The following is a 14,243-nucleotide window of genomic DNA, read 5'->3' as shown; positions in this document are numbered from 1 at the left end:
ACCAGCAACTCTTGTTACGTGTTTGGCACTATCTTTCAACTTTGCATTATTGTTTGATTGTGCTAATCCTTCAATTGAGTGCAGCCTTCCCAGAACTCCACATAGTTCTACGACGCGCATATTTTGTTTCTCCAGGCAATCGCTCCTCCAATCTTTCACGAGTTCCACCGGTTGGTTGCAGTTCACCCCTGTGTGCGTGGTAAGAATGGATAAGAATTTGATAACAGCACTAGTGTGAGCGCCTTGTGAGCCGTTACACCCCTGTTTTATCGTCGCTTGTGTTCTTGTATTTGCGCTAACCATGGCAGATGATGTCGACGCGGGGGCTAACCAGCTGCAGGGCATACGGGCACAAGTTGAAGGGCTTGTCACCGACATTCAGACGATTCATGAACGGCTGGACTCGACGATCTCCTCGACGACCGAGCGGTGTGATTAGCTCGACCTTGCACAGACGGCCGCTAAGGCTACACTCGAATCAGTTGTGGCAAGACTCGATGCATTGCACACAACAGTCGCAGAGTTGCAGCAGGGTTATGGTGGTGACTCGGACCAGGACGATGGCGACCGCCGAGGCCGTGCCCGCCGCGTGCCACGCCGTACCGGTAATGATTCCTTTTCCAAGATTAAATTTAAAATTCCAGCTTTTAATGGCAAATATGATCCTGCTGCATATCTTGATTGGGAATTAGAAGTTGAACAGAAATTTTCATGCCATGATATTCTTGCTAATTCTCAAGTTAAAGCTGCTATTAGTGAATTTACTGATTTTGCTTTAATTTGGTGGCGTGAATATAAACACAAACATCCCAATACCATTCCAACCACTTGGGAGCAATTAAAAACTGCTATGCGCCATAGATTTGTGCCTTCTTATTATGCCCGAGATTTGCTTAATAAAATGCAATGTTTTCAGCAAGGATCCAAATCTGTTGAGGAATATTTCCAGGAATTACAAATAGGCATGATTCGTTGTGGGTTTCAACTTGTTCCAAAGAAAGATGGCTCATGGCGTATGTGTGTAGACTGTCGTGCTATTAATAACATTACCATTCGCTACCGATACCCTATACCACGCCTTGATGATATGCTAGATGAGCTTAGTGGTGCCATTATTTTCACTAAGATTGATTTGCGTAGTGGCTACCATCAGATTCGCATGAAATTAGGTGATGAATGGAAAACGGCTTTTAAAATGAAATTTGGGTTATATGAATGGTTGGTTATGCCGTTTGGTTTGACAAATGCTCCCAGCACGTTTATGCGTTTGATGAATGAAGTTCTGAGGCCCTTCATAGGATTGTTTGTAGTTGTCTATTTTGATGATATCCTCATTTACAGCAAGTCTATGGAAGAGCATTTAGAACATTTGCGTGCTGTTTTTGATGCATTGCGTGCGGCCCATTTATTTGCTAACCTCAAAAAATGCATATTTTGCACACAACGTGTCTCGTTTCTTGGCTATGTTGTTCGTTTCTTGGCTATGTTGTTACTCCACAGGGCATTGAGGTGGATAGCAGCAAGATTGATGCCATTCGGGAGTGGCCTACATTCTTGGCCTTGCAGGTTTCTACCGCCGGTTTGTTCGTGATTTTAGCTCCATTGCAGCGCCTCTACATGAGCTTACAAAGAAGGATGTTCCCTTTGCTTGGAGTGATTCGCAAGAGGTTGCGTTCAGCACCTTGAAAGATAAGTTAACCAATGCTCCTCTCTTGCAGTTGCCTGATTTTACTAAAGTGTTTGAGCTTGAATGCGATGCTAGCGGTATTGGGCTAGGTGCTGTTTTGTTACAAGAAGGAAAACCGGTTGCTTACTTTAGCGAGAAATTAAGTGGTGCTAGCTTGAATTATTCTACTTATGATAAGGAGCTTTATGCTTTAGTGCGCACTTTGCATACTTGGCAGCACTACCTTTGGCATCGCGAGTTTATAATTCATTCTGATCATGAGGCTTTAAAACATATTCGTACCCAAACAAACCTGAACCGTCGTCATGCTAAATGGGTAGAATTCATTGAGTCTTTCCCTTACATTATTAAACACAAGAGCGGGAAGGAAAATGTCATTGCTGATGCTTTGTCTCGTCGCTATACCATGCTGTCACAGTTAGATTTTAAAATCTTTGGCTTGCAAACTGTGAAGGATCAATATGTGCATGATGCTGATTTTAAAGATGCTTTCGGCCACTGTATTCATGGCAAACCATGGGGCAAATTTCACATACAGGACGGGTTCCTGTTTCGCGCTAACAAGCTGTGTGTTCCAGCTAGCTCGGTTCGTCGTTTGTTGTTACAGGAAGCGCATGGAGGCGGTCTCATGGGGCACTTTGGCGTCTACAAGACGCATGAAGTGCTGGCTGCCCACTTCTTTTGGCCCCGGATGCGCGCTGATGTTGAGCGCCTTGTTGCACGCTGCACTACTTGCCAGAAAGCTAAGTCACGATTGAACAACCATGGTTTGTACATGCCTTTGCCTGTTCCTACTTCCCCTTGGCTTGATATTTCTATGGACTTTGTTTTGGGATTGCCTAGAACTAAGAAGGGGAGGGACAGTATTTTTGTGGTTGTTGATCGTTTCTCCAAAATGGCTCATTTTATACCTTGTCATAAGACTGATGATGCTAGCAATGTTGCTGAATTGTTCTTTCGCGAGATTATTCGTTTGCATGGTATTCCAAATACAATAGTCTCTGATCGTGATGCTAAGTTTCTCAGTCATTTTTGGAGATCACTGTGGAATAAAATGGGAACTAAATTGTTGTTTAGCACCACTTGTCACCCTCAGACTGATGGACAAACTGAGGTGGTTAATCGAACCTTGTCCACTATGCTTAGGGCTGTTTTAGATAAACACTTGAAACGTTGGGAAGATTGCTTGCCTCATGTTGAGTTTGCTTATAATCATGCAACGCATTCTTCTACAAAGATGTGTCCTTTTCAAGTTGTTTATGGTTATATTCCTCGAGCGCCTATTGATTTGTTTGCACTTGATGCCGAGGACGCCCCACACATAGATGCCGCTGCACATGTTGATCAAATGATTAGCTTGCATGAGCAAACTCAACAAAACATTGCTGCTGCTAATGCTAAATATCAGGTTGCGTGTAGTAAAGGGAGAAAACATGTTACTTTTGAACTGGGTGATCTGGTTTGGTTGCATTTGAGAAAGGATCGTTTTCCTACCTTACGTCGTTCTAAATTGATGCCACGTGCTGCTGGTCCTTTTAAAGTGCTAACCAAGATTAATGATAATGCTTATATCCTTGACCTGCCTGCGGAGTTTGGTGTTTCCACGAGTTTTAATGTTGCAGATTTGAAACCGTATATGGGCGAAGATGAGGAGTTGCCGTCGAGGACGACTTCAGTTCAAGAAAAGGAGGATGATGAGGACACCACAAGTACATCTACACCAGCAGCACCTCAGGCGCCTACAGTTGATCATCCAGTTGGGCCAATCACTCGGGCCCGTGCGAGAGAATTAAACTTCATCATGGTGTTAAGGAACAAAGGCCCATCGGAATAAGAAGATGGCCCAACAGGGCAGCCCAGGTGGGGCGCCTAGGGTTGGGCGCGCGTGACCCCTTCGGACTCCAGGGGCTGCGCCCCCTTTATTTAGTCCGAGTCCTTTTTGTTTACGACTCGAGTTTTGTTTTACATCTAGCTTTAGCTACTCTTGAACACGCGCAAATACGCGCTGTCCTTGTGTGATTCAGAACTCCACCTTCGAGTGATATTTAGATTGCTCGCCTCTTTTTCTTGTTCGTTCTTCGATTGCGGACAGGAATCGATCTTCGTGATCAGGCTGATCTCGCACCGGCGAGGTTGGTAACCATCGAGAGTTGGTTCAGCGATTGCATTGGCGCTTCGGGTTCGCTCGTCGTAGTCGGATCGTGAGGGTCTACTTCCACCAAGTCGAATTTATCTCCACTCACCGAAAGATCGGGCACTCCGACTCTATCATGTGCTTCCTCCTCTCTTTTGTGTTTGTCCACCTGCACTCAAATAATCTCCAAGGACATGTGGAACTACATTATTCTTAACTAAATATGTATGTAAGAAATTCCATTCCTCCTTTATTCTTGAGAATATTATCGGTCATATTTGGTACTCAACGACCATCAACAGTCTTCTGAAGAAAAAAGTTTTTTTGTGAACCAAGGCAAGCCCCGGAGCATTTAAACCTATTAATTTCAGAAATTCATATTGCATGTGTTCAAATTATTAGTTATTTCCTTTTCATGCATTAAGTCTTGGAGTTGATTGAAAACTTACTTTTATACACAATCCAACCTTGTTTGTTAGGACATCTTTGCCACCTGTTCAAAAATAATTAGTAATTATCCAATGCTTAGATTCTACCTTTGAGTAACTTTTGCTGCTCAACCACTTAAGGAAAATATTGTTATACACTTAAATCAAGGAAATGGCTTGATTTTGAAATATGTAGACAGAAGCTAGAGATGGTAGTTCTGTCTATTGAGAATGAAATTGATTAAGGCTCGTTCGTTGTTTTAACTATTGATCAAGTGATTTAACCTGGTTGCTTACTGGGATTGGGAACCAGCAAGCTCAGTAGGTTAGTTCGCTCATTGATTGGAAATGTTCTTACCCATGCTTGGCGTGTGGGAGAAAGGTGAGAGTGTAGCTTGAAACTCACATGTTGATCAGGCCAGATGCGGGGTCCCATGTGGGGGTGCGTTCTCGGGTTCGGGTCTTTGGGTACGGCTAATCAAAAGGTCGTTATATGCAACCCGATCAGTTGTGCATGGCTAGTGGTTAGCTATCTCCTGATGAATTTTTTCACAATGAACACATCCAACCTAATCGATTAGGCCCTAGACCATGTTTCGGTGTGTTTTGGAGCATTTCGCTACTGCTCAAACAATGATGCGAAATGGGTTCCTTTCAATACCTGAATGCGCTGTTTTCGTATAGCGAATATGCAATGGATTTTTTCACAACGAACACATCCAATAAAATCCATTTGACCCTAAACCATATTGTGTTTTGGAGCATTTTGATACTGCTCAAAAAATGATAAGAAATGGGTGTGTTTCAGTACCTGGTTGCACTGTTTCTAGGTAGCGAACTTCCGACGGATTTTTTTCTACAACAAATGCATCCAATCTACTCCATTAGACATAAGACCAGGTTTGGGTGTGTTTTGGAGCATTTCACTACTATTCCAAAATAATTCAAAACGGTTGTGTTTTGGTACCTGAATGCACTATTTTGAGGTAGAGAACTTATGATGGATTTTTTTTTCACAATGAACGCATCCAATCAATATACCACATTATACCCTAGACCATGTTTGGGTGTGTTTTGGAGCACTTCGCTACTGCTCAAAAAACAATGCAAAACAGGTGTGTTTCAGTACCCGAATGTACTATTTTCGGGTAGCGAACTTCCGTCAACTTGTTTCAAATCAAATGCATCCAATCTACTCCATTAGACCCTAAACCATATTTTGGTGTATTTTGGAGCATTTCATTACTACTTAAAAAATGACCCGAAATGGTGCATTTCGGTACCCGATTGCACTGTTTCTGGGTAGCGAACTTCCGACGGATTTTTTCACAATGAATGCATCCAATCTACTCCATTAGATATAAGACCATGTTTTGGGTGCGTTTTAGAGCATTTCACTACTACTTAAAAACGATGCGAAACAGGTGCGTTTCGGTACCCAAATGCACAATTTCAGGGTAGTGAACTTATGATGGATTTTTTTCACAACGAACTCATTCAATCTACTCCATTAAACCCTAGACCATTTGGGTCTATTTTGAAGCATTTTGCTAGTGCTAAAAAACAACGCGAAATGGATGCATTTCGGTACCCAAATGCACTGTTTCCGGGTTGTGAACTTGCGATGGATTTTTTTCACAATGAATGCATCCAATCTACTCCATAGCGGAAATTGAAGCGCAATATCAAGAAGATCACAAAAAATCACAACCTCATTCTTCTTCGGCTTAGGTATGACCTCGGATCCAGGGCGATGGGCAACGCGAACCATCCTCTTCTCAGTATGGATATCAATGTCGCCTTGCTGAATGAAGCTTCGGCCAAAAACAACAGTTTCCTTGGAAGTCTTCTTCGAAGCTCCCTCAACCTCGGCATAACCCACTGGACACTTGCGCTTCGGAGTCATCAGTAAATGAATGAAGTGGAACGAAGATTCCTTCGGACTAGAGGCAAAAAGCTCGTGATGGCAACAGAAACTATGGAACTAGGTCCCGCGCGATCTTATTTATAGCCCAGGGGGCTTAGTTAAGGGCAAGCCGTGGAGCGAAAACCCTAACTCACCCTCGGCAGAAAAGGCAAGCAGCAAAGTACTCCCTCCATGCTCTATTGATAGGCATATTTCCAAATCTGAAAAATCTCCTTTGATAGTCTTATTTCAATCCAACTATCCATCTGTTTAAATGTTGTCTCGAGCCTAACGTGCGACCCTTCATTTTTTCATGTGGGATTGGCTACACGGGCATCAAGAAGTCTAGGCCTTAATGAATTGCCTATTTAGAAGGAATAACTAATGTCATGATTAAATGGATGATAAGTAGGATTATTTTCATTGGTCATTGTGCCAAGAGGAAAAAGTACTATCAAAAGAGGATGGAGGGAGTATAATGTACCAAAGAGTAAATCGCATGAGAAAATGAAAGTGTAAAAAGGTAAAAAAGCAATTAATAGTATTGGAGGATGGGCCAAATCAGGGAGGCGTTCCAAAGATGGTTTCACCCTGATTCAAGCAAGTCATGAGTTCAGCCTATCGAAGGACCTCAAAATGCCTATGGAGTGATGACACCTCGGAAGGAGGTGACACTAGCTAAGGTCGGGATTTTTCCCTTTAACTTGGTTTTGATGCTACATAATACGAAGGTACCTTCGGAGGGAAGGGACTGATGTCCCTACGAAGGCCCCTTCAGATGGAACGTGAAGAGCACGGATTTTGAGATTTGGAACCGGGGCTGACGGAGGGGATCGCAACTCGCCCACAAGGCGAAGGTTAGGTTTTTGCTCAAGCCTTTGGATAAAATCCTAAGGTCATTATCTCCGAGGGGCAAGAATAGGTAGGAAAGAAGACGGAAACCGTACCGATGTGCTGGCAGGGGGCGGAGTCCATACCGACGATGTAATTTCCGTTGTACCCTAGAATATTCTTGGGATCTAGCCATTGTTTAACTGTAAAGCGTAATTGTATCTTATGGCAGTTCATCTCCCTATAAATAGAGGGGTAACTCCAACTGATGAGACAACTGGTCCGAGGTTAATGTTCACAGATCGCATTTACTTGATTACACATATCCTTTGACCAGAAGTGAATTGTAGGGTAGACAATTGAGAATGGAATGGTAAGGCTAGAGGTTTGCTTTCCGTACCCTTCGGTCAATGTTTTCATACTGTTTTGATGGAGTCCATTTCGGAACCGTCGCACACCAACACTTTGGTTGCTTAGGAAGGGAAGAAAGCCATCTTTATCATGGCAGCCGCGGCCGCCATCAAGGGAGCCATGGCTGTTGTTGTTGCCGCCGGAGATGGTATGGGTTTCGAGTGGGACGAGGATGAGATGAGACTGGGGAGGTGGATACGAGAGGTGGTGCTCATGCGACGAAGGGAAGAAGGGGAGGAACGATGAAGGGTGCCAACACTCGTGCAAGGAGGGAAGGAAGGGAGGAAGGGGGCCTGAGGTGGTGTGATTGACGGAGGCAGGTCAAGGTGGGTACGCGAGCGGGTATAAAACATCGCTAGTGGAAAAAAGTAGATGCAAAAGGGTAAAAATATTTTCTAACGTGAGGTTTTTCACACTTTCAAACCCCGTGACCTCCTAGGTGGGTCCTCCGTGAGTCGGGGGATCTTTTAGGTAGGAAACATTTTCAAAAAAAACTCATCTTTATAGTATATAAGTATAGGTATAGAATAAAATGACGTAAGAAGCTCAACTTTGTTCTGCAACCTACCACCCAAATTCAAGTGCTCCACCTGGCACCGAGCGTTACTACTTTTCTAGATTTATTCATACTATTGTTAGATTTATTCATACTATTATTTCAATGGTAGGTAACATTCCCATTAAAACATCAAAGTAATCTCAAAACCCAAATTCAAGTGCTCCACTTGGCACAGAGCGTTACTACTTTTCTAGATTTATTCATACTATTGTTCTAGATTTATTCATACTATTGTTAGATTTATTCATACTATTGTTTCAGTGGTAGGTAACATTCCTATTAAAACATCAAAGTAATCTAAAAAATATGCCGACTTAATGATATGCCGACTTAATCTCAAAGATATGCCGACTCAATCTCTCGAAGGTGCAAAGGTAGAGTTGCATGCATCCCAAAGGTGCTAAGGTATAGTAGCATGCATATATTCATAGTGTTAGGTTGAGTGTATAGGAGTTTTTATGAGCATCTGCACTTTATTTCGGAAAAAAAAAGGATAATCAACCCCAAAAAAAGTCGTCTTAAATTCGTTATCTACTTTCAAATCACCTCAACCGCCTGTACACATGACAAAAGGAATTACTTGTACCAGATAAGGTACACGACAATTTAGGGTCACAACGAGTGCAGCCACTAATACTTTGTCAGCAAGTACAATTTTAAGGTACGTGAACATTGCGGCAGGCAAAGTATCACATCACCATTGAGAAACAACATGAATTGTGACAATAGGCAACAATCCAGAATTTCAACCCTGATGCTAAAGGATACAAGTGATAAACATGAAACAGTTCAACACTCATGTTGCCTCATTTGTAGAAATCGAAGTCTGTCTCTGGCTTCTTCACATTGGTCCGGTACCCCTTCTCGAAGTCCTTGGGGAGGATGACATACCGGTTTTTACGGACAGCATGCATGCCAGCTTCTTGACAGATAGCAGCAATCTGAAACAAAAAGGACAAAAAATTAACATAATGCAGATGGGTTAAGGGTTCAGGTAAAGTAAAATCTAACACCATCAGAACATATCTACTAGTAAACGTGGTTAGGAGAAAAGCAAGATACTGATGTGATTTTGTAAACTTCGCTAGTATGAAGAGTATTGATCTACACAGCAACTAGGGATGAAAACAGTCGGGGAAATGGTCTAATCATTTTTTTATTTCGTATTTTTATTCAGGAACGGGAACAAAATCGGAAAAGCTCGGTTGGGAAAGCTAAATCAGATATACGGAATGTCGGAAACGAAATAATTTGATTGGGAATGTGTCAATGGTGAGGAACCGATAATTAAAAGCAGGAACAACAAACCACACGACAACCTCAACGGTTCAACTCAACGCAAAGAATGCAACCATGATACTACCTAAGACAAAGTAGATGCTGCAGTACCATTGTATACATATATGATGAGAATGACATAATCACATATTCAAGTTGATAGACCCAAGTTGTTAGTCCATAGATCAAGTTCAACACAGGCCAACATGGCATCACAGGTAACTGGTTCAAATCACCATAGGTCCATTTCTGGTAACACCATAATTAAAAAGAAAGACTCTTTCATGTTCTACAAATGCATGTAACGATAAAAAAAATAAAGAACCAATTTTACAGGACAACAATGTAGTAAAATGGAGCTGGCTAAGGTTGGGGTCCATTTTTCACGCACAGCCAACAAAGGTTAAAGTATCAAATAAAATGGAGCTGGCTAAGGTTGGGGTCCATTTTGCTTTGAGGTTACATGCATGCAGCAGGCCGGAAGCAAACCAGCAAGCGCACCCATGCGGCCCACTTAGCTAATCGGAAGAGCAACCGAGCAGGGCAGTTGATGGCAGCAGCAGCAGTTGTTTTGTACCACCTCGTGAAGGCACGAAAGACTGGCATCTATGCACTATAAAAGGGGGCGCCAGCTGCCAGGTGCTCCAAATTTTCACAGCCGAGTTCTTGCACCGGGCCTTATTGTTCCTACCTCCTACAGGCTGCTGGACCTAAACAATAAATGTGGGAAAAAAATCCGGACGAAAACAGGAATTCCCGAGTAAAAATGGGATTCCGAAGAAACGGTCAGGAAAAATGCAAAATCGTTTTCACTCCCGTGAACGAGGCTTCTACACCGATTTCGGATTTTACCGACAAAAGCGGGAAACGGTAGGTTAAATCATGAAACAGGGCCGGTTGGGACGGGAATTTTCCCATCCCGCTTTCACCCCTACATACAACTAATGTCCTGAGACCCAAAATGGTACTGTGCTTCAGAAGTTGAAATGCAAATCTATATAAAAGTAAATTGATAAATAATACGGAAATAACTCACATCAGCAGCACTGATCTTGTCAGGTCTGGAAACATAATCTTCCAAATCAACCTCATCACTCAAGTTCATTTTGGCAGTGCAGACCTGAAGAAAGAGCAGACATCGAACGTGAAAAAGAATCACAAGCAAAGAAAATTTAGCAACCGAGAAAGCTTTATAACCAACACCTCTAATGACGAATGGATGTGGAAAAGAAAATTGTAACAAAGAAACTAATTAATAATTGGAATTGTTTGCAAATCCTAGACAAACCATCACATAGTAAATGCACTAAATACAGATTTAATTTCATTTGAAAAAAATATAGATTGTCTAAAGATGAGCATGTGCATCTGTGCAGAACAACTTTGCTATCGGTATGATCTGGCTCTATGTAAAACATCCTAAATTTATATAAACTCTTAAAGAACAAATAGCTATTTGCATTGCACAATGTATCCAAAAAGATTTAGTTGCTACTAACTGAACTTAAGTAATCCATTTGTGGAGCAATATGATGAGCAAGAATAAAAAACCAGCAACAAGGTAATACATCCACAACATCATAAAAAACATACCAATAACTGTTTCAGGATAACAATAACTTACCTGGAAAACAAGCCTCTTCTGACGTCGGTCAGGAAGAGGGAACTCAATTTTCCTGTCAAGTCTACCAGGACGCAGCAGTGCAGGATCTAGAGTATCTGCTCGGTTAGTTGCCATTATAACTTTCACATTCACTGTTTGATCAAACCCATCCATCTGCAACATACACAAGCACGTTATTACTATTAAAAAGAAATAGGGAATATTATCTTTGAAAATATAGCAATTTTCCAAAGTTAGCTTTTAGACAACAGAGCTGTTTACTGATTTTATAGTCAATTTTTCTCTTTTCTCAAGCAATAGAAGAAATTCTCAAATTGAAACAAAGTATAAAAAATACAAATTGAACTTGCATAGAAACTTCAACTTATCAGGCTAAATACAGGTCCATTTTTAAATGCTCCAATGTTCTCTAGAATAAGAAACAATAAATCTGAAGCACTGGTCTTAAAGACCTAGTCTTTACTTGATTAAGTAGCTCCATAAGGATACGCTGAACTTCTCGGTCGGCACCGGTCTGAGCATCGAACCGGGCAGTTGCAATAGCATCAACCTCATCAATGAAAATGATTGCTGGGGCATTCTCCTTAGCCAAACGGAACACATCACGAACCATTCTAGGTCCCTAGAAAGGAATTCAAAGATCATTTAGCATCACAAATGGGACTGATAAATCTGTGACAACCTAAAAGAATCAACTGCAAATTCTTATATGGACCACAAGTATCTATGAATAACCACTAACAACAACGCAAGAATTAAGAAGTATACGTACTAGTATTAGTCAAACAAAAAACTTGAAAAATATTAACAGTAGGTCATCTGTGGTACAAAAAGATAATTTCGGTGACACATGTAGACTGAATAAAATGGAGTGTGTGGACTATAAACATAACTGTTGTGAAGCTACCAGGAAACCAGAATGCTACCATTGACAGAGATTACTAGCACATTCAAGCATGCACCACAGCACCGGACAACATAACCAATTGTAAACACCTTTCTAGTTAATGGTTTACTTCTGTATAGGAGATACAGAAACACTAACCTTTTTCTACCCCAACCTTTTTCAATGAACAAAAACACACGCTGCTATAGAGAACTTGAATACATTATCATAAACAAGCATGAGTGGGCACAAATGATGCCATAAAAATTAACTTGTTAAGCTATAACATGCATCAATTTTCTATATTTTATTTGGAAAACCATGCACTATGTTAATAGGTCCCAACTTACCTCACCCAAGTACTTCTGTACGAACTCCGAACCGACGACTCTTATAAAAGCAGCAGTAGTGTGATGTGCCACTGCTTTGGCAAGCATGGTTTTGCCAGTACCTGGAGGACCATACAGAAGCACACCTCTTGGAGGATCAATACCAATCTGCTTGTACAACTCATGATGTGTCAAGGGTAACTCAACCGCCTCCCGTATTTCTTGCTTTTGGATGTCGCACCCTCCAATATCCTGTACACCACCCCCCATCAGAAAGCAATAAATTGTCACACATCCAAACCAAATGCACAAACATCTCTACATCTACTTAAAATAATAGCTTTTATAGTTTTATGTACAGGCATCACCACCACATCCCTATATTTCACTTTTATAGTTTTATGCAGCACCCCTGCCACTGAACACAAATCAGTATCTACACCTACTCCAATCTCCTGCAATGGCACCATGTGAAAAAGATTATACATGTACAATGCTTGAGTACTTCTTTGATTTGTGTGCCTTTCCACCAATGCATGGAGAATTCTGTTATCTTTCAACAAAATCCTGGAAACATTTCCTTTTTAGGTGCCAATATAAAACTGAAGGAGGAAATTTGATCTCATATTCACAAAAATTCTCATAATAATGTTAGCACAGATCCAACATCTGATGTGGTGCACAGCCTTAAAATCCTCTCAAACTACGAATTCAGGAGGAATTGTGATGGTGCTAATGGCGACAGAATCCCAATATTCTATATAAATTAAGCCCAGATTGCAAAACAAAACACAAGTTCATCCAGCTTTCAACTGGTTTCTGCACAAATTTCCACTTTTTTCCTAAAATATGATGCTATCAGATTTAAAACTGTAAATATCTAGAAGTTCAGAGCAAAGTAAATCATCCCAATTTTGTTTGCTTGCCTGATCGATGTTTAATGCCTGCCTCTTAGTTGTACTTGTGTTGTTGAAAACTCTTCTATTCCTAAAAATCTCATCCTTGCGGGAGACTACTGTAATCAATGACATCTTCAAATCTGCCAGCCCTACGACTGAAATTGGTAACATTGACAAAATCTAGGGACCAACCTTACGAATAAACTAATTGCTGAGCTATGATTCGGGCAACAAGGTAGCCTGCTCTATTTAGCACCAGATCCACTAAAAGTCAAATTAACGTGGGGATCCAGCAAAAACGAGAAGAAGCTCACGTTATACGTGACGTTGGGCTTCTCCGACGACCCGAGCAGGGAGATGCTGGAGTCGGCCTCGGGCGGCAGCACGTCGACGAGCGCGTTGGAGTGGCGGTGCAACGCGACGGACGCCGAGGGCTTGAGCAGCTCGCGGTTGATGGTGCTGAGGATCCGGACGTAGTAGTTGCTGCCCGTGGTGGAGCCCACGATGCCGTTGTTGCCGTCGACCATCTCCATGAACTGGCCGATGACGAGCGGCACGGACTGGATCCGCTTGACCTCCTCCTGCGCGCGGAGCAGCTCGCGCTTTAGGTTCTTCTGCTCATCCTTGACGTATTCCTCCTGGATCTCAACGAACTCCATGTGTCGCTGGAGCGACTTGAGGCGGCCGTAGAGGTCGTCGTCGTCCTCGGCGGACGCAGTGGTGGAGGCGGAGGCCGCGGATGAGGCCGGGTAGGATGGCGGGGGCGCCATCGGGGTGGCCGCAGGGGGGGCCGGAGCGGTGGTGGCAGCCGCCATCGCAAGGAGGCGCTGGTTAGGGTTTCGAGAGGTGGGTTCGAGTTTGCGGACGGATCGGAGGACGAGAGGTTCGACTGCACAGCTAAAAGACGGGTCGGCTTTGCTTTGCTTGGAGGAAGGGAAAGAGCTGTGTGGCAGACACCCGCACATGCGTACTCCCTCCGTAAATATAAAAAAAACACTGAAAAGTCAATCAATTATATTTTTCAAAATAAAAGTTAATCAATTTTAAATTTATCAAATTTATTCAAATATAGTACTAATATTTATGTAAAAAAATATCAATAAATTAATCATATAATATATTTTATACTAAATTTATTGGAGATGTGAATGTTAGTATTTTTTTATAAACTTGGTCAAATTTGAAATATTTGACTCCTCGATAAGCGAGAGTTCCATTTTATTGGATGGGAGGAGTAGAGCCGTCCGGAATTCCTCCAATATTTTGTCTAA

The 14,243-nt window shown here is 42.0% G+C and overlaps 1 protein-coding gene across 1 annotated transcript; it reads right to left on the bottom strand.

The window, feature by feature from the left end:
• Positions 1–8,472: 8,472 nt before the first annotated feature.
• Positions 8,473–13,902, bottom strand: LOC101768297 (26S proteasome regulatory subunit 6B homolog). The gene is made up of 6 exons (XM_004952324.4): positions 13,287–13,902; positions 12,095–12,325; positions 11,322–11,480; positions 10,859–11,011; positions 10,271–10,354; positions 8,473–8,897 (listed from the first exon to the last, which is right to left on the bottom strand). The coding sequence occupies exons 1-6, from the start codon at positions 13,785–13,787 to the stop codon at positions 8,763–8,765; spliced, it is 1,263 nt and encodes a 420-aa protein (XP_004952381.1). The 5' UTR covers positions 13,788–13,902; the 3' UTR covers positions 8,473–8,762.
• Positions 13,903–14,243: the final 341 nt, after the last annotated feature.

This window comes from Setaria italica, chromosome I (assembly GCF_000263155.2).
Source record: "Setaria italica strain Yugu1 chromosome I, Setaria_italica_v2.0, whole genome shotgun sequence".
NCBI lineage: Eukaryota > Viridiplantae > Streptophyta > Magnoliopsida > Poales > Poaceae > Setaria > Setaria italica.
Note: the sequence above shows the minus strand (reverse complement) of the source record. Positions and strands in the feature narration are given on the sequence as shown.